This window comes from Hippopotamus amphibius, chromosome 12 (assembly GCF_030028045.1).
Source record: "Hippopotamus amphibius kiboko isolate mHipAmp2 chromosome 12, mHipAmp2.hap2, whole genome shotgun sequence".
NCBI classification, from domain to species: Eukaryota; Metazoa; Chordata; class Mammalia; order Artiodactyla; family Hippopotamidae; genus Hippopotamus; species Hippopotamus amphibius.
This window is the reverse complement of record NC_080197.1, coordinates 67,728,718-67,749,538: the sequence shown is the minus strand read 5'-3', so window position 1 is coordinate 67,749,538 and position 20,821 is coordinate 67,728,718. Positions and strand designations below refer to the sequence as shown.

At 35.3% G+C, this 20,821-nt stretch overlaps 1 protein-coding gene across 2 annotated transcripts in view; it reads left to right on the top strand.

Annotated features, from left to right (window-relative positions):
* The window catches only part of PTPRO (protein tyrosine phosphatase receptor type O), a 239,788-nt gene that overhangs the window by 157,056 nt on the left and 61,911 nt on the right, over positions 1 to 20,821 (top strand). Inside the window, exons 8-12 of one of the 2 annotated variants that reach the window (XM_057703324.1) lie at positions 6,821 to 6,941; positions 7,327 to 7,472; positions 8,401 to 8,512; positions 12,283 to 12,434; positions 13,613 to 13,733. In XM_057703324.1, the coding sequence (XP_057559307.1) occupies positions 6,821 to 6,941; positions 7,327 to 7,472; positions 8,401 to 8,512; positions 12,283 to 12,434; positions 13,613 to 13,733 (652 nt within the window). Of the gene's footprint in view, positions 1 to 6,820; positions 6,942 to 7,278; positions 7,473 to 8,400; positions 8,513 to 12,282; positions 12,435 to 13,612; positions 13,734 to 20,821 lie in introns of both variants that reach the window. The other variant, XM_057703323.1, reaches the window with a different exon arrangement.

The following is a 20,821-nucleotide window of genomic DNA, read 5'->3' as shown; positions in this document are numbered from 1 at the left end:
TATATCATCATCATTACACACACACACACACACACGCACACACTTGCACACACACAAAGACATATTTTCAAAGAAGGAAACATCAGTTCAAAATCTCAAAAATTGGCCTAGAGTCATGTACCCATTAATCAAAGGAGTCCAGAAGACATTCTCACCAGGATTGATCTGACTTAGGTTATTTCTTGAAGCAAGCATTATCCAGACAGAAAAAAATAATATTTCTTTAGTTCTATATTCAGTGTCACCGTGATTATGTTAAATAGAAAACGCAAAATACAGCTCAGAAATAAAAGTGATTCCAAGGCCAAACACAGATGGATAATTAATTTAATCAAATTAAATTAATAATTAAATCATGAACTAATGATTAAGTTGATTAAATCATTAAGCATAATGTTTCACTCTTATACTTTCATTCTCCTACTTTTTCTCTACCATCATCTCATCACCTGTACCACAGGATCATTGCTTTATTGATTACCTAGATCATCCATGAGATTCACCGCTAGTGCCCCTGCCCCTCCCCACAGCTCCATCGACTTCTGTGTTCTAGGAGGTCCTGTGTGAAATGCTAGAAATAAGAACAAATTTGATTTGAACCTTGATTTCATGAAGCTTAGAGTCTGGCCTTTCATGTAGGTACATTGGTACCCCTTAATATGAATTTGTCCTCATTATGTATGTGTTCTTCCTGTCTGGTTTCTGTTCTGTGTGTGAGCTGATATGCAAATGTTCGTGGAAAAGGGAGTTTTGTGATGTATCCCTCCTAACAACTATTGTAGTGCCATTCATTAATAAACCTATGTTGATATGGTGAACATAAAGCCAGTGCTCAATCAGTGTTATATAAAGGACCCAGTCAATGCTTTGAAGTAAATGTGCTTCTGGCATTTTCTCCAAAGACTCACACACAATCGTGAATTTCAGAATTAAGAAGCATCATGTAATATATGGATCCACATTTATTTTTATACGTGATCTGCTTGGTCCATAAAAGTTTGGTGACAATTTATAGGAATGTGTAATTACTAAGTGACTAAATCAGAAAGAAAGACCAATCAACCTATTAGCTTTGCAAATGAGAAAATGATAGAGCTAGGAGGCCAAATATTTAAGGGACCTGCCCAAAGTCACACAACTGATTAGTATTAGAGCTGAGACCCCAGCTCAAGTGATCTGACTTCCAGGTGAGTGTTGTTTCTGGCAGATTGCAGGTGATACACTAGGGGAAGGTCACCCTCATAGCTCATCTTGATGGAGTCAAGAGTATTGACTAAAAGCGTGGACTGTAGAATCAAACAGACTTGGGTTTCAGACCCAATTTTAGCAACTACCAGCTCTGAGTCCCTTTCTCTATAAGTCTTACCATCTTAATCTATAATATAAGGAGAAGCATATCCTACCTCCTAGAGTTGTAACAGAGATGACCTGATGCTTAATGCAATGTCTGGAACATAGTAAAAGTAACGTGCACCAGAAATTGTTAACTTTTATTATTATGCAGACCTAACTGAATACTTTTTTATATCAAAGGAAGAAGATTAAGAGGTTCTAGAGGTTCTCCATAGAAACCTGAGTAACTGTAATGAATGTACAGAAAGGGATCATGGAAAGAGGATCACCGAATATAGAAATAAGAACATTTCAGACTTAAAGGAACTCTCACCATCATCTAATATAACCTCATCATTTAACAGTCTATCAGATATTTCCTATGCTCTATGATACATCTTTCCTATTTCTTTAGCTGAGGAGGGATAGGACAGACACCTAGTTGGAGATACTTTAGGCTGAACTAAATTCTCTAGAATGGAGACTAAGCCAGTCAGAAATGAGAGAGAGAAAATATTAGAATGCAAAGATGGGGTGAAAATTGGGGGAGGAGTAACCTTCTAGAGGATAAAGCACACATTGTTTAGTAAGTAGAATACAGGAGCATTACCTCTGCTCACCTCCAATCCACCCCTAAGTAGATCCAGGAAAAATAAAAAGGTGTGAAGGAATAAAAGTGATATAGGTTGCTCAGCAAATATTCAAAAATTAGGGGGAAATTAATGTTTATAATTTGTCACCAAGGTCATGTGCAATATCATTTGCTCTCTTCTCACTTTTTTAGTAATGTGATGTATATACACATTGTTGGTTCTCATTTTTTTCAAAGGCAGTATAATTTTCCTAGGATGAATTTACTGTGATAACATATTTAAGTGGTTATGATTCCAGGAAGTCATTTGAATAATTAGAATCTACTACTGCCTAAAATATTATCAAACCAAAGAAACTTTAACATCACCCTGAAACAATATACACTCTGTGTTACTCTAAATCTTCTAAATGAGTGATTTATGAGCAAGGTTCTATTTGCAGGTATGTTCACATGTCTACAATGGATGTTAAGTTTAAAAGTTTGGAGCAATGTTGATAATATAATACATATCGTTCAATATCATATTATTTATGTATATCTGTATCAAGGAAGGTCTAGAAGATGACCCACCAAAATGTGGGAAATGGTGAGAGGAGACCAGAAAGACATCCAATTGACTTTATTTGCTCTTCTATGGTGTGGACAGTTTTTACAATGATCATTATTATTTTTATCACTTAAAAATGTGTTTTAAAGAAATAAAACAGTACTGTTAGTTCTGCAAAACGTACGTGTTCTTATGTGTAGTTTGTCTCTTCAGGAAATGCTCTATCAGATGAGATAGCAAACTTTGTCTAGATGGCTTCCAGCAAGATTAAAATTCTAAAACATGGGCAAGAAACTCTGATGTGAGTGTTAATAGGAAAGAAAAAGTGGAAATGCTGATTTATTAATTCAGTTTAATCTTATTTTGATCAATTTATTGGAAAAGAAATTTTGGTGTGCTGTTCCACTACTTACATGTAGAACAAGTTGTACCAATTCAAATTATATCAATACAATTTCTACTATGTAGAATTAGTTTCTAGTATTGGAAAAGCTTAACATTTATATCATATAATCAGAACTATGTTTATTTTTAAAATCATGATGAGACAGACACAAAAAAAACCTTACAACATAGGTAAGCTGTCAACAATATTCTTCTTCATTGATTCCTGCTCCTTTCTGTAGCAATTTTACAATTTTATGTACCCTAGATGCCAAAAAGTTAATAACAGTTAACTTTATTGATACCCTAAGGATCATCACACTGTATGAGGTATATTACCTATAGCTTATCAATTAGGAAGTGAGGGTAAGAATTATAAATAAATTAAAAATTACAAATAAATTGCCATTCTTAGAAGGTGTGGAGTCAGGATTTGATCTCAGGCAGTCTACTAGAGAACCCTGTGTTCCTTCCACTAAGCAAAACTGTTTGAAGTATCAGAGGCACTAAAGGGCAGAGCCCCACATTTCTTAACCTTTTAGTTAAAACATCAATTCTTGTGCACACTATATTCAACTTTAATAATTCTACTCATCTATCTGTTCATGCTACTTTATATGAAATTTTTTTCCATAACTAAAAGTTGTTTTGTTTTGTTTGTTTTAAAGAACAGTAAAAAAGAGCTTATCTAAATGAGAGATGATCTCTACAACCTTAATTTGTTGTTTCACAGATACCTTGCAAAGCACTAATTGCTGTTACCTTTTTTTTATTGAATTATAGTAGATTCACAATATTATACTAGTTTCAGCTGTGTAGTGTAGTGATTCAATATTTTTACAGATTGTACTCCGTTTAAAGTTATTACAAAATAATGGCTATATTTCCCTGTGCTGTACAGTGTATCCTTGTTTCTTATCTATTTTATACATAATAGTTTTTATCTCTTAATCTCATACCCTTATCTTGCCCCTCCCTCCTTCCCTCTCCTCACTGGTATCCACTAGTTTGTTTTCCATATATATAACCACATCTTTATCAATTCATCTGTTCATGGACACTTGGGTTGCTTCAATATCTTGGCCACTATAAATAATACTGTTATGAACATTGGGGTGCATGTATCTTTTCAAATTAGCATTTTCTTTTCTTTCTTTTTTCTTTTTAAAATATATACCCAGGAATGAAGTTTCTGGATCATATGATAGTTCTATTTTTAGTTTTTTGGGAACTGCTATACTGGTTTCTGTAGTGGCTACACCAATAGTGTACAAATGTTCCCTTTGCTCCACATTTTCTTAACATTTATTATTTATAGACTTTTTGATGATAACCATTCTGACAGGTGTGAGGTGATATATCATTGTGGTTTTGATTTGCATTTTTCTAATAATTAGCAGTGTTGAGCATCTTTTTATGTGCCTGTTAGCCATGCGTATGTCTTTGGAAAAATGTCTGTTCAGGTCTTCTGCCCACTTGTTGATTGGTTTTTGGTTTGTTTGTTTGTTTTGATATTGAGTTGTATGAGCTGTTTGTATATTTTGGATATTAACCCCTTATCAGTCATATCATTCACAAATATTTTCTCCCATTCCATAGGTTGTCTTTTTGTTTTGTTGATGGTTCCCTTTACTGTGCAAAAGATGTTAGGTTTAATTAAGTCTCATTTGTTTATTTTGCTTTTACTTCCTTTACCTTAGGGGACAGATTCAAAACAAACATATATATAGCTATTCTTTGTGTCAAAGAGTGTTGTGCCTATGTTCCTTTCTAGGAATTTTATGATTTCAGTTCATATATTTAGGTTTTTAATCCATTTTGAGTTTATTTTTGTATATGGTGTGAGGAAATGTTCTAATCTCACTCTTTTACATGTAATTTTCCAGTTTGCCAAACATCGTTTATTGAAGACACTGTCTTTCCTCTATTTATTCTTGCCTCCTTTGTTGTAGATTAATTGACCATAGGTGCATGGGTTTATCTTTGGACTCTCTGTTCCATTGATCTATTTGTCTTTTTTTGTGCCAGTATCATGCTGTTTTGATAACTGCAGCTTTGTATTATAGTCTCAAGTCAGAAACCATGATACCTCCAGCTTTACTCTTTTTTCTCAAGATTGCTTTGGCAATTCTGAGTTTCTTATGGTTTCATATAAATTTTTGGATTATATATTCTAGCTCTTTGAAAAATGTAATAGATATTTTGATAGAGATGGCATTAAATCTGTAGACTGCTTTAGGTAGTGTGGACATTATAGTGATATTAATTTTTCCAACCCAAGAACACAAGCTATCTTTCCATTTCTTAGAATCATCCTTAATTTCATTCTTTATAGTTTTCAAGGTATAGGTCTTTCACCTCCCGAGTTAAGTTTATTCCTAAGTATTTTATTTTTTTTGATGTGATTTTTAAACAGGATTTTTTTTTTTTTTTTTTTTTTGCTTTCTCTCTCTGATGGTTCATTATTAGTGTACAGAAAAGCAACAGATTTCCATATACCAATCTTGTATCCTGCAACTTTACTGAATTCATTAGTTCTAATAGTTTTTTGGTGGACACTTTAAGGTTTTCTTCCCTTCCAATTTCAATGCTTTTATCTCTTTTTCTTGACTGATTGCTGTGACTAAGGCACGCAATACTGCGTTAGATAGAAGTGGCAAGAATGGGCATCCTTGTCTTTTTCCTGATTTTGGAGAAAAGGCTTTCAGTTTTTTACCATTGAGTATGATGTTAGCTGTAGGTTTGTAATACATGGACTCTATTATGTTGAAATGTGTTCCCTCTATGCCAATTTTGATGAGGTTTTATATCATGAATGGATGTTAAATTTTGTCAAATACTTTTTCTGCATCTATTGAGATGATCATGTGATTTTTATCCTTCCTTTTGTTAATATGATGTATCGCATTGATGGACTGCATATATTGAACCACAATTGCATCCCTGGAATAAATCCCACTTATCAAGATGTATGATCCTTTTGATATATTGTTGAATTCAGTTTGCTAATATTTTTGTTGAGAAATTTGCATCTATATTCATCAAAGATATTGGCCTGTAATTTTTTGGGGTTTTGGTTTTGGTATCAGGTTAACAGTAGCCTTGTACAATGAATTTGAGAGTGTTCTATCTTTTTTCAATTTTTTGGAATAGTTTGAGAGAATAGGTATTAGCTTTTCTGTATATGTTTGGTAGAATTCCCCTGTGAAACTGTCCAGTCTTGGACTTTTATTTGCTGGGAGTTTTTTGTTTTTTAATTACAAATTCAATTTCACTACTAGTAATCAGTCTGTTCAGATTATCTGTTTCTTCCTGATTCAGTCTTGACAGGTTGTCACAGTAGTCTTGTAAAGTGCTTACTGCTGTATCTTGCTGCCTGGCCTGTATCATGGAGTAGAAGTCACAATGCTAGGCTTCCAGTCCCAAAACTGATCTAAATATGTGACCTTGGCCATTCTCTATCTTTTCTTTCTTGATCTATTAAAGGAGAGATTTGGACTAGATAATCTCTGAGGGCATTTCCATCACTATAATTAGAAATTATATGCTTCTAAGTGATGAGAGACTAAAGACATTTCTGCACTGATCTTTGAAAGTAATCAGCTGACACTACAATTTAGGATGTCAGACTATCCTTATGGTATTGCTGATTTGATTATGGTTAGAGGCTGATGTGTCTCTAGTGTACATAGTTACAATTGACATTGATGGGTATAAAGCAGTTCACAGGGCTTATTAAATCCAGCCATAGAATTTGAATGTTCTGGGTTCCCTTCAGTATTCACATAAACTGTAAATCATCCTAATTTTGAAATTTGACCTTCCTCAGCATGAGTAAAGGCTTCTGGATTTCAAAGGCATTTGTGATTTCACACAGTGTCCCTGAATACGATGTTAGCCTCTGTGTCACATTCTGAAAGCCCAGCTCTAAATAAATCTTATTTGTTATTTTTGGTTTAAAGGTGAACTCAAGCAAATCTATTATTGAAAATCTGGTTCCTGGTGCCCAGTACCAGGTTGTGATGTACCTAAGAAAAGGTCCTTTGATTGGACCACCTTCAGATCCTGTGACATTTGCTATTGGTAAGTTGCCAGCTACAAGAATAGTACCGTTATCAGAGAACTTTTTGAAGGGATGCGATGTCTAAGCTTGTCATTATCATCATTTATGGGAGGTCAGTGCTTGTTCACCCCATATTCAACCTTCAGAGTAACTAATGACCACAATTGTGTACCTGGAAGACATTCTTAGCATCCATTACTTGAGAAAAAGAAAATCTCAGGCAAATGTTTAGTCTTTAATGATTGTGTCAGAAGAGTGAAAAAGCCTAGTTATTAGGTAGAAGTGTGAAGCCATTGTTAAGATATTAAACATTCCTTTTTGACTTTCTTTTCTCACTCCCCGCCCTTCTTCTCCTAGTTCCAACTGGAATAAAGGATTTAATGCTCTATCCCTTGGGTCCTACAGCAGTGGTTTTGAGCTGGACCAGACCTTACTTAGGAGTGTTCAGAAAATATGTGGTTGAAATGTTTTATTTCAACCCTACAACAATGACATCAGAATGGACAACCTACTATGAAATAGCAGCGACTGTCTCCTTAACTGCATCAGTGGTAATCTTTCCTTAACCAGCTGTCACATTTTCCTGTGTCAACAGACATGCTTTCATGTACCAAATGTGTCTGAAAAAATTATTATGTGTTCTGTAAATTAGACCATTTTGTAAATACACACAGGTAGCTTGCTACTTTCAAGGTTTGGGGTTGTTTTTGCTTTTAATTTTTTGTTTGCTTTCTTTTTTGAGAAAGAGAAAAATTTGTGTGAAACTAGCTTTCACTCTTAATTGAGTGTATTTGCTGATTCACATTTTAGTAGACCTATCAAGTGCCTATTGTTTCTCTCTGCTCCTAAGGAGGAAAACACAAGAGATTTCCTTTAGTCACTCAATATTTAGTTGACACTGCTTAACTCTAATGATGACTATTCTTGACATTGAAAAATCAGTTAAATACCATTAGAGAATGTTATTCAAAAGAGCAGAAAAAGATTGCTCTTTCTGAGACTGGAGTAATTTTAAAAGTACAGGTTACCTACAGGTCACACACAAAGTACACAATTGTCTTCTACCCAGTTGAGAAAACTTTGGTGATTGCCACCCAATATGAATGCATGGTCCAAGCTGGGACAATATAGAGTTGTGAAAGGTCAATTGCCTTAGAAATAGAAGGACATGTACATACAGTCACTTACAAATAAGTATTATTTCACTTGTGTAATATAACTTAGAGCTGCAAAAGGAAACCAAAATTGGAAGTATTTGACTCTTATCTTTGAATTACTTTTTTAAAAATATATTACATTGTTGTACACCATTTTATTTACACCTCATCTCATTCCAAAAAGAATATTTTTAATGGAAAATTGGGAAATACAAAAGGCACAAAGGAAATTTCAAATTACTTATTTTTTCATAGCCTAAGACAACTCTATTCCAAAAATATGATTTTCCCTCTTAGTCTTTTGTCTTCTTGCTTTCTTTAGAGGATAGCTAATCTGTTGCCAGCATGGTACTACAACTTTCGAGTTACCATGGTAACATGGGGAGACCCGGAACTGAGCTGCTGTGACAGTTCCACTATAAGCTTCATAACAGGTGAGTGTGTGGGAAATGGTCCCATGAGGAGAGATCACTATTTTGAGGAAGTTATGAAGGGGCCCATCTCCAGGAAATGCTAGTCATTCACCTAGGACCAAATGAGTATCAATGTCACAAAAGATGATATACTTGATTCTGAAAATGTATTACTTGTTTAAATCATAGCTTTTAAAAATTAAAATATAATTTATATTCTTCTGAGTTACTGTCCTTGATTTCTTTTTATCCTGAGTCACTGCCCTTGATTTACGTGCCCCTGTTTGGAATTGATTAGAATCGAGATGTAGCAGGCAGAGCTTTCCGCTTCACACCACACTCAACTGATTTTGTCCATTTGATAATTGCATTTGCTAGAGTGCCTCCATTTCCTTATTAATTAAGCCACTTTTAAAGTCACAGGCTGACTGCAGTACTGTCCATCACAGCAATTAAAACAGGCTTGGAGACACATAGACGTGGGTGTGAGTCACCGCTTTGATGCCTTCCACCTGTAAACTCGAGCAAGTTAATTCGAGCAAGTTAATTCTTCTACGCCTCAGTTTTTTTCAGATGTAAAATAGAGATGATAATAGTATCTATTGTCTGTTATTATTATCTATTGTTACTTCCCAGTTAAATAAGCTATTTAGCGAAATACATGGCACAAGGTTTAAGTACTTAAAAAACTGCTGGTGTTGGATCTTCAGAGCCTTAAATTATGTAAATCACTCTCATATGATAGATTTAGAGGTGGCCAGATGTAGCAATGAAAAGAGGAAATTCATGCAGGAAGCAGGAACCCTCCTTGTTTGAACTAAGATTTTTTTTCAAGAACTTTTGGTGGGTCTGCAAAGTTGTAATTACAGTTATACTGAGAAAAGAAATGAGAAAAATATTGCTTAGGTAAAGAATAACTTTGGCAAAATATTTTACTCACTGGACATCTAGCTTTATTGAGATTTATCAATTAAAAAAACAATGGAAAGAAATTAATCATGTGAATTCTTACACAATTGACTTACACAGTTCATTTTGTTTACTGGCCAATGTCAAGAGCTTCCTTTGTTCCAGATGTTAATAGTAATATTAGAGTAGAAAAGTGAAAGACTATCATAAAAAGAGAAAATACCTATTATTTGATAAGCCCTGTGTTAGGCTTTTTGGCTATATTCATAATCACATAATTGTAATTAAACTCCATTGTATCAATAATTCATACACTTAATTTTATTGAGATTAACACTCTGAGAATGCTCTTTCCTTCTCAGACAGAGCAGCTGTCTGAAAAAAGCCCAGACTTCACATCTGATCACTTATTGAGCAGATCTGACCTTGCTAAATTTCCAGCTATAGAACTTTGAGCAAGTTATCTTGATGATCCTGGACTTCTATTTTCTCAATGGTAAAACTCAAAATATTGCTTAACAACTGGCTAGTGGAACAAAACTAAGTGTATCAGGACTCACTGTAGTAAGCCAAACCACTTCCTAGGCAGCCTTCCTGGTGTCTCCTAAGGGGGACATTGGAAATAAAGTATTAACAGGATTTGAAGTTCCGGACTTAAATGGTTTAGGTGTGCCTTTCACAGCTGGGAACCACCTGAGAATGGGCAAAGATCATGAGATAGTTTAGGTGGGTAAAGCAAGTCTGGATACATAAACTATGGTTAATAAGCAAGCTACTTGCCTAGGTGAGCAGTCTATTGTCTTCAATAAATTGATCTTTGGGAATTTATTATTTTTTCCTGGTATCAACTACTAAGTCACGCTGACACTGGTGGTCCACAGTCTTACCTAACCGTATTGACACAGATGGTCTCAATTCTCACATCTATAAAGTGGGCATAATAATACCTCTTAGGGTAGTGTCAGAATTAAATTATGTAATCTAAATCATTATTAAAATGTATATGGAAACTGAGTTTTATTTTTATACCACTATCTAAAACTAGTTGAAATTTTAGCTTTTGGTGAGGAAGAGCTTTCTTCACTCATTTCAATTTTAAAGCAAATGAAGACTTCATACTTTACTTTCATATGCTTTCCAATTGTAATCCAAATTGCCAAACTGTTTGGGAATAGAAATAAAATATTTGAACAAGTTGTGATTTATTAGGACCTCAAGTCTGTTATCTTTGTTAGACAGCTTTGTCTGCAAGTCAAGTTCATAATTATGCCAGTATACCAAATAACGTTCAATAAACAAATAGTGACATCTGGTGGCCTTTCAGCAATATGCTGGATTTGAAATCAACAACATGGAGCATAAAAATGTGAAGACTTCCTACCTGTGATGGGGAAATATATACTTCTGGTTTTGCAATTTTAAATATGCTCACTTGAATTAGAACATGAAAAAATATTCTTTGAAGAAACATAAATAAAGGTTCTTGTATATAATGATTTATGTAGAAATATGTTACGAGGCTATGAAGAAACCTGGGTTATTACCCTTTATTAGAATTTTCTGCAGTATGAGGTGAGGTGGATTTGTGCTACTTATAGACATTGTTGATATTTCAAGGTTTTATTGTCAAATATAGAAATGCTATTCATACTTAGCATGAAACAAAAATGTATTTTTTATTCTATTACAAATCTCTTCAGTGAATAATTGTTTCTGAAAGCATAGATAGTCATGAATGTTTGTTATTTGTATTAGTGTATGTTAAAGAAAAGAAGTCTTGTTGATTTGTAGAAATTCTCCTCCAAACATTGGTTGGTTTGGGGCTGTATCTTGGAATAGAACACTTGGCTATCTTCAAATCAACATCACATGGAATTTAAATTCAACTGTGTGTTTGTTTGTTAAAATCTTCAGAATTGCCAGTTACTTTAAAAAATAGTGTGCTTTCACCCATGCTCTGCACAAGAGAAGCCACCACAATAGGAAGCCTGCACACTGCAATGAAGAATAGTCCCCGCTCTCAGCAGCTACAGAAAGCCCGTGCACACCAACGAAGACCCAACACAGCCAATAAATAAAAAATAAATACACAAAATTAAAAAAAATTTTAAATAAAAAAATAATAATTACTGTACTTTCAGAGCTTATGTATTATAAAGCTTGTGATGAACTCTCCTCCCCATTGGAATTTTTTGAATTTCAATGTGTAAAATTATAAAATAAGTTAATAAATTCAGCCATAGAGAGAATTTAGCTTCGAGGAATGATTTTAAAAATCTCTTCCTTCCCTCCCTTAATACTTCCTTCAGCAACTTTCATTTAGAGCCTACCTCCCACAAAGCATTACACTGTCAATGCCATTGTCTTGTTATTTTAGGGACGTAATATTTATTTTTCTGTTCTTCTGCTCATTGATTCTACTGTTCTTTATTCCCATAAACTTCTCTACTGCCATGATAAAATGATTTATTTTTACAGGACCCCAGAGTTTCCGGTACTGCTTGGAAAATGATTTCACCAATGCCTAATAATACTAATTTATTGATCCAACAATAAATTAACCCAACAATTGACCCAAACAAGTGAACATTTGAGGAATCTTGTAACTGAAATTTGTATAAAAAACCTTACTCTTCTCAGGTATAGGTGAGTCTGGCTGTTGGGTCTGAGCCACACAAAGTAGCATCCCACAAAACAAGTGCCCACCTCATACCACCAAACTTCACTATGTTACTGACAGGTCCAGGAGTCCCTAGGACCATCAAAAGGTGTGAATTTTAATTCTCTAAGTGAACTCTATATGGGATTCTATGCTCTGTTCGTAACTACTCTAATTATTCATAGTCTGTTATACTAAAGTGTGCTTCTTTCCTCCCTCGTAGCCCCAGTTGCTCCAGAGATCACTTCTGTGGAATATTTCAACAGCCTGTTATATATCAGTTGGATATACGGGGATGACACTACTGACCTCTCCCATTCTAGAATGCTCCACTGGATGATCGTTGCAGAAGGAAAGAAGAAAATTAAAAAGAGCGTATGTTTCTTTGAATCCCAGTATTGGGCATCTGAACATGTATTATATTTGCATGTACTATTGAAAACTATTAGGCAAGCATTTATTGAGACATCAAACCATTAATTTTATACCACTGGCACTGTTTTCAGTTCTGAAGATAGGACAGTGAATCAAAATTAAATTCCTCCTTTCACAGAGCTTACCTTTTAATCTTTAACAGAGAGTTGTAATTGGTGTAACTATTGATTTCATCTATATTTAAAGTTATGACTGAGCTTTTTCTTCATGATACTAAACATTTTCAAGGAAACCACAGTTATTTCATTATTTTCTCCATATATCCCCAACACCTAAATATTTGGGGTTGGAAATGTTGGAAATACTGATTTCTTTTCTCCTGTTTTATTAAGCTTTTTGACATTGTATTAGGGGATAGACTAAATGACTGTAATAAAAAAAATTTTAAGATGATGCCTTAAAGAATATCAACATTTAAGTCTCTCTCGTGGTGCCCAGGATGAACAGGGCACCTCTGCTGTGAGGGATCTTCCCAGGGCCCAGATTCTTTCTATTCTGCTGATCTATCCATCACTGTGTATAGTCCTCATCTGCAAAGGCAAACTTTCCTCATCATTAAAGCCATGTTCAGGCCAACAGGAAGGGGAAAAGAGAGGATGTGGAGGCCCAGCATATACAGGGTGTGAACAAAACTATAAGTTGCCCAGGGGACCTCCTCTTACCCATGGTTGGAATGGGGTCACATGGTCCCCACTAGCTATAGAAGAAACTGGGAAATATAGTCTTTAGTTAAGAGGCCTGGTGTCTATAGACATGGCTAGGGTTCTTCTGAGCTTCTCAGCCACAGCTGAGCAATATTCCTATTAGTAGCAACCCAGTAATTGCTTTCCCTAAAATTTGCTGTGATAACGAGGGGAAAAAAATCAGAGTAATACAAACAAAGGAATTAATCACAAAAATGTTCTGATATGTGCCTATTTAGAGCTACCTTGCATTTGGCTCAGTTGAGAAATTTATATCATGTTCAGAGGAAATAACATATTCGTAAGGCTTAATCAACTGTAGACTGCAGCACAGAACAAAGAGGGAACGTCTGTGATAGCCCTGTAGTTGTTTGGAATGGTATTCTAGTTCAAGGCCTTTGGAAGCTTAAACCCTTCATTTTGATGATCTTGCAGGTAACACGCAATGTCATGACCGCAATTCTCAGCCTGCCTCCGGGAGATATCTACAATCTCTCCGTAACTGCTTGCACTGAAAGAGGAAGTAATACCTCTATGCTCCGCCTTGTCAAGCTAGGTAAGAGGAGTACGCAGGTGTGTGGGTGAAAATAATAATGCTGGGAGAACTAATGTTTGTATCTCTTGGTTTAGCATGGTCTTCTCCAAATCAAAGAAATAGAAAAAACTGGTTCACTGTCTTTTATAGATGCAAAAGAGACTCTATACTATCGAAAGAGTACATCCAACTTATAAATTTCTGTGAGTGCAGTGTTTACTGCACTGGGAGACAGGAGTGTTCATCGTTCACAGTAGGGTTAGAGGAACCAAGAAGTCAGGATCTTAGAGATGGAAGGACCTTAGATACTATCTAGTGCTATGTTCTCAACCTTATCAGACATCATTCCCCCTTTATATAAATATTATGCAATGCCCTTATTAATATCTTAAATTGAAATTCATAGACTAAAATAATCTCCACACTGATTTTTTAATTTAATATATCCTAACTCTATTACAAAATATCCTAACTCTATTACAAAATCAAGATAAAAGAAAAATGATTTATAAAAAATAATATGGATTCCCTATGTATATGTTCAGGTACAGATGTTAGCTATTCTAAAAGTCAAAATGGGACTACCTGCTGACTACATGCAATGAAAATAGCACACGGAAATCTACTCGATACTCTGTAATGGGCTATATGGGAAAAGAATCTAAAGAAAAAAACAGAGTGGATATATGTGTATGTATAACTGATTCACTTTGCTGTACACCTGAAACTAACACAATATTGTAACTCAACTATACTCCAATACAAATTTTTAAAAAAGAAGTAACAGGATTAGTAGTTCTTCCATACAAGAAGTATAAAAAATAAAGAAATGAATAAATTCATATTAATTAATTAATTATTATTAATTAAAAATAAATTACTGTCCAACATAAGTACAGTTGGACCCTAGAATAAAACCTAGAGTTAGGTGTAAGTAAAAAGAGACGAGACATATTTGCCTGTGATGAAAGAAAGAGGGAAATAACCTTAGTTAAGGTAGAGATAACATGCTAAGAAAAATAATGGGCTGTGGATGAGGGAAACTGAGGAAAGTATGATATTCTTGCAAGTGAGCTGGACACACTGTGTAGTGTCAAAAGAATTATTTATATTATGAAAAACAACTTGGAAATGACATTATGTAACACAAAACACATCTTCTACGCTTAACAATCCACCATGTATTAAAGTAAATGTTTAATTTCTGCTACTTAAAGGGACCTCAGAAATAACATCCTATAATTGGCAGCAGGCAAAAAAGGACAGACTGGCAAAAAGTTGAGTGCAAGACCTCTCGGGTCGATATCAATTTAAGAGTGATAACCCAAAAATAAATGTACTTCCATATGTAATTTTCACAGCAGAAATCTCATTATTTTTACAGTTGAAAAATTTAAATATATACATAATGAAATACATACATACATAAAATACATACATCATGAAATCATTTCATGACGCATAAAAATATTGAATGATTATGTTGTTCACCTGAAACAAATACAATATTGTGTGTCAATTATAATTCAATAAAAATAAATGTATATGTAGAATGGCCATAAAAATAGTCTCAAAACACTTAATGTAGCTTACCGACATCACTGTTTCAGATGTCTGCTAATAAAAGTCCATAAAAGTCTCAAATCTTCTCTGTTATTACACATGTTCATATGTGCAGCTATAAGTAAAGAATGATCCAGGGTGTTTTATTAGCAACTTAAATACCAAGAGCAGCAGAGCTGTCAGTGTTGTACTTTTAGAAAACTCTTGGAAAATCTAAAACAAAGCAAAGCACAATCTTTTCTTAGTTTATCCACTAGTTGCATTTCTCTATAATTCAATGTATAAGACACTGTCTTAAATCATTTTTGTCTCTTAATTGCCACAGTAAAAACTAAACTCTTGCACTGAAACCCTTTAGAATTAAGTAGGTAATTGAAAATGCATGACGTACTAAATAGACACTATGGGCAGAAAGGGTAAATTATTGGGTAGTTTTTAAATAACATCTTAATTCCATTTAAGAACGCTTCTCAGAGTGAAGTAAGTCAGAAAGAGAAAGACAAATATTGTATGCTAACTCACATATACGGAATATAAAAATGGTACTGATGAACTCAGTGACGAGAACAAGGACGCAGATGCAGAGAACGGACTGGAGAACTCAAGGTTTGGGGGGGTGGGGGGTGAAGGGGAAGCTGTGATGAAGCAGGAGAGTAGCACAGACATATATATAGTACCAACTGTAAAATAGATAGCCAGTGGGAAGTTGTTGTATAACAAAGGGAGTCCAACTCAAGGATGGAAGATGCCTTAGAGGAGTGGGACAGGGAGGGTGGGGGGTACTCGAGGGAGGGTGGGGGGGGAGTTTAGGGAGGGGGGAATATGGGGATATGTGTATAAAAACACATGATTGAACTTGGTGTACCCCCAAAAAATAATAAAATATATATATATAAAACTATTAAATACTAAAAAAAAAAAGAATATAGCCCATGGGGAGGGTGGAGAAGGTCGAGGGAGGGAGGGGATATGGGGATATGTGTATAAATACAGATGATTTACCTTGGTGTACTCCCCCCAAAAATAATAAATAAAGAAAGAAAGAAAGAAAAGAAAAAAAAAAGAAAAACAACCAATAGGCAAAACATAGCCCCAAATAGGGAAGTGGCAGAAAGAGATTTACAGGAAAGAAGCAGTGCCATTTGACTCTTGGAAAAAACATATTGGGACTAAAAATGCCACTGAAGTTTGAATGCCTAGATAAACTGTTCTGACAATGTCACACTCAGGACATTAAAAAAAAATTAACTTAGGCTAAAGGAAAAAAGACACCATAATGCAATAAGAGAATATACAGGTTTTTTGACTAGTTTTAATATACTTAGTTTAAAAAGTAAAACACAGCAGAGTACCTAATCTCAAAAACACCCAATGCTGAAAAGATAGCTAAATAAACCATTTGTGTTCCCGCAAAAAAAAAAAAAAAAAAAAAAAAGGAACGCTTCTTCATGACAACTTTCTTCAAAATTATTTTACTTAACCTTAAATTTTTTTCCAATATTAATTGCATGATAAAGTCCTTTGATTATATTTATAGTGGTTTTATCCTGGTGCAAAATTAGAAATTCATGTGAAACATGGGATATGGGGCAATTTTTCTCTTTGGAACTTTTTTGATCATTGCAGGAAATCTAGAATTTCTGAGCCCTGCCCACAGAAGTCTGGTTAACTCCCTTTATTGTGACTATTAAAAACATTGCTGCAAATTTCCAAGCACCCTCAAGGGGGCGGTACTGCTCCTATCGAGAATCATGAGTCGCGTTCAATCTTTCATGCACTGCACACAAGCTGCTCTTCCTTAGCAGTCTATACTTGAATTCCAGGAATGTGGAGATCACCAGCTTCCAACATTGCACGATCTATTTTTTAAGACAAAAAATCATCTGATTCCAACCATTAACTCTGATTTTGTCCTCTGTATGACTGTTAGTTCAGAACTTGTTTCCAGGTAACTGAAATTACTTGAAGATGATACTCGCTTGAAGATTATACCCGCATTCCCCAAGCCTTTCTTTTCCCAAGCTTTATTAGTGGAAGCAACCATAAGTGTTTCTCGGGTTTCTAGATGCTTTCTCCAACTTAATTGGTTTGTTGGTCTCCCTTAAAATACAAGTTCAGAGGTGGTCTTACCAAAGTAGCGTTCAGTGGCATATTGCGTGCTTTGCTGTCATTTTTATGTGACATTACGGAGGATCCATGAAGCCTCAGGAATATGGATTAAAGTCATGAACTGGAACAATTACACTCAAACAAATAGTAATGTTAGTAAAAAAACTGTCATAGTTTCCCAAACTTATGAGGTTTTGAGCCCCCATATCTTCCCGTTAACAGATGGGACTGCCTAAACCAGTTTAGAAACTTCCTTTAAACTTTTCAAACAGGGAAGGCAAATTCCCACAGCAATTATTTCCAGTGAATCATTACCCCGACAATCAAGAAGCTTTTCCATATTGGCATCTTAATATCAGACAGAATATTACCTCTATCTTGTTCCTCTCTGAAAGCAAGACAATCTTTATATAATGTGCCTGTCCTTAGCCTTTTCTTTTTGTTTCTGAAAACGAAATAACCCTACTTTTTACCCATTTGTCCAAAGGTCTATTTTCCGTTCTACTAATCACATTATTGTGTTTTATTAGCTTTTTCAATTTTCTATAACACAATGCTTTGTCTGCTGTAGATGCTTAATAGACATTTGTTGAATGGAATTGAAACTCATAGTTGAAATTCATGTTACAGTTAATATTTAACCAAAACAAGTTTCAGCTTTCAGAGAAGTGAAACATTTTGCTTTAGTAATAACTGAATGGCAATTTTTTTCACAAAACATTTATTCTTGCCATTTTTATGTTTTTAAACAGCATTCATTTGGCATACATAGAAGTCAAATTAATTCTACTTTATAGAAAAATACAGCTTTGGCACACAGATTTTCAGGGCTTGTTTAAACCAGAATGCCATCTTTAACTTAGGAGCAGCAATGGTTGGCCAACCCTGAGTTTGGTTTCTCTGTATAGAGGTCTCTGTGGAATGGTTCTACTTGCTGTCATGGAGGGCAGAATCTACACCTGGGGACAAAAAACAGATCATCAGTGAATCCAGAAAAATATAAATTAATCCAAGATGGCATGTGCAAAGGTAGAAATCTCTCAAAACAGTTGCCAAAATTTTTCAATTACTATGTCATCAGTGGACATCCACGAGAAGACATGTACCATTAGTGAGTGGTACTGTTTGCAAGGCTTTGAACCAGTCATCCCACTAAGAATTTTAGGTTGCCAGAAATTTCATGGTACTATGGTGGTATGTGATGACAGCTCCCTTTGGCAGATAACACAAATGTCAATCAAATCTGCACTAAGACTTGTCATTTTACAAGAGCTCATTGGTCTGCATGCAACTGTGGCTTCAACCAGCAACCAGTCATAACCTCTAGTTTTGGTGAATCTACCTGGAACTCTGGAGAAACATTAGGAGGATCTGATAAGTTTACATCAGACAATCAGTTTTCCAACTTAAAAAAAAAAAACCAGAAATGAAGGAAGGAAGAAGTGAGTGAAAGAAATAAGAATGAGATTCATAAAATAGATCTATGGTAACAAAATACTCGTTCATTAATTTATTTAACAAATATATGCTGAGAAACTTCTAAGCTCTGCTTAGATGCCAGGCTTCCTATTGTAATGAACCCAAAGAGCTACATTCATTTTCTGTTCACAAGGAGCTTATGATAGAGTGAAGGGAGAGATGGTCATAAGTGCTTTCTTTACAGAGCATTAAAATAGGGTAGTATGATGCAGGTGGCTTTGAAATAAAAGCTTTTTCTGAGGAAACAAGGAGAAGAGATCTGAATAACAAGAAAGGATCAACCATGAAAAGGTTGGGAAAGAACACATCAGCAGAAAGAATCAGAAGTCAGATTATATAGGGCTTGCAAGGCATGGAGTTGAGATTTTATTTTGAAATTGCACATTCAAAGCCATTTAGAGAATTTAACATAAATAATCTGACATATTTAAAATAAGCTTTCTGGTTGCTCAAGGAAGAAAGGATTTGGGGGTCAACAATAAAGGTAAGGAAACCAATTAAGGGATTATTTGTCATTAGTCTTCAAAACAGCATTCTAGGGACTTCCTCAGTGGCACAGTGGTTAAGAATCTGCCTGCCAATGTAGGGGGCACAGGTTTGAGCCCTGGTCTGAGAAGATCCAACATGCTGCAGAGCCACTAAGCCCGTGTGTCACAGCTACTGAGCCTGTGCTCTAGAGCCAGCGAACCACAACTACTGAGCCCACGTGCCACAACTACTGAAGCGCACGTGCCTAGAGCCCATGCTTTGCAACAAGAGAAGGCACTGCACTGAGAAGGCTGTGCACCAAGATGAAGAGTAGCCCCTGCTCGCCAAAACTAGAGAAAGCCTGCAGGCAGCAACGAAGACCCAGTGCAGCCAATAAATTAATTAATTAATTAAATAAATTAAAAAAAAACCCAGCATTCTAATTCAAATAAGTGCCCTGGGAAATGATGGTAATTTTGCCCAAAATGGTAGTAATGAAGACAGAGAAAAGTGTGCGGAATTTAGGAGCTGTTTTGGAGGTTTGTGTCCACAGATCTTCCTCATGGGGTGAAAACAGGAAATGAGAGAAAGAGAAATTAAGAACGACTCCTAGGCTTTGCTCTAGAGCAACTAGGGTGGAGGGTGGTAAAATTTGCTGAGATTGAAAGGACTAGAAAAACTACAAAAGGAGGAAACAGGGTAAGTTGAGAGTCAAGGACTCTTCCTCAGACATAAAAAATCAGAAGGACATCTAAGTGCAATTGTCAAGTAAAGAGACTATTGATATATGTGTCTAGAGATCAGGGCATAATTCTAGGCTGGAAACATAAATCTGGGGGTGTCTGGATAAGATTATCAATTCCTAAGGAGAAACAGAGAAGAGGAGCCCTGGGTCTAGCCAAGAAGGACCACTCCAGCATTTAGAGATAGAGCAGAAGAAAGAGAAGACAGCAAGAGAGACATGAAAGGAACAGCCAATGAGGTCAGAGAAAGGCGAAAAACAAAATGTGTACACCATCATTGTCAAAGGTCTGCTTTATCCTGGCCACAGGTGTTCAAGGAGGTTCAAGATAAGGACTCAGGTAACCTTAGTTCTGGAAGAGATTTGGAGATAATTTAGTGCAGTGTCCTCATTTGAACAAGCTGAAACCTGGAGAAATCTGATTCACTTTACACACTGTTGAGCCTGGGTCTAGAAACAGTACTTTTTAACCCATCTGTTGTTTATGTCTTCCTGGATTTGGGGTGTATTTTTTCCAGAAACTTCATTTTTCTGTGAACACATTTAACAGAGCAGGAAGGAGCCTCACACCCATTCCTGTGGCTTTCTGTTCCTGTCTGGGAATTTGAGCATTGTGAAATTTACTTGATTTCCTTAAACTCAGTCATGAAAGTTTTTATATAGATTAGAAATCTTTAAAACATTATTCATTATTTGACTATAGGTCCAGATGTTTGGAATTGGGGGGATGTTAGAATCTGCTCTCTTC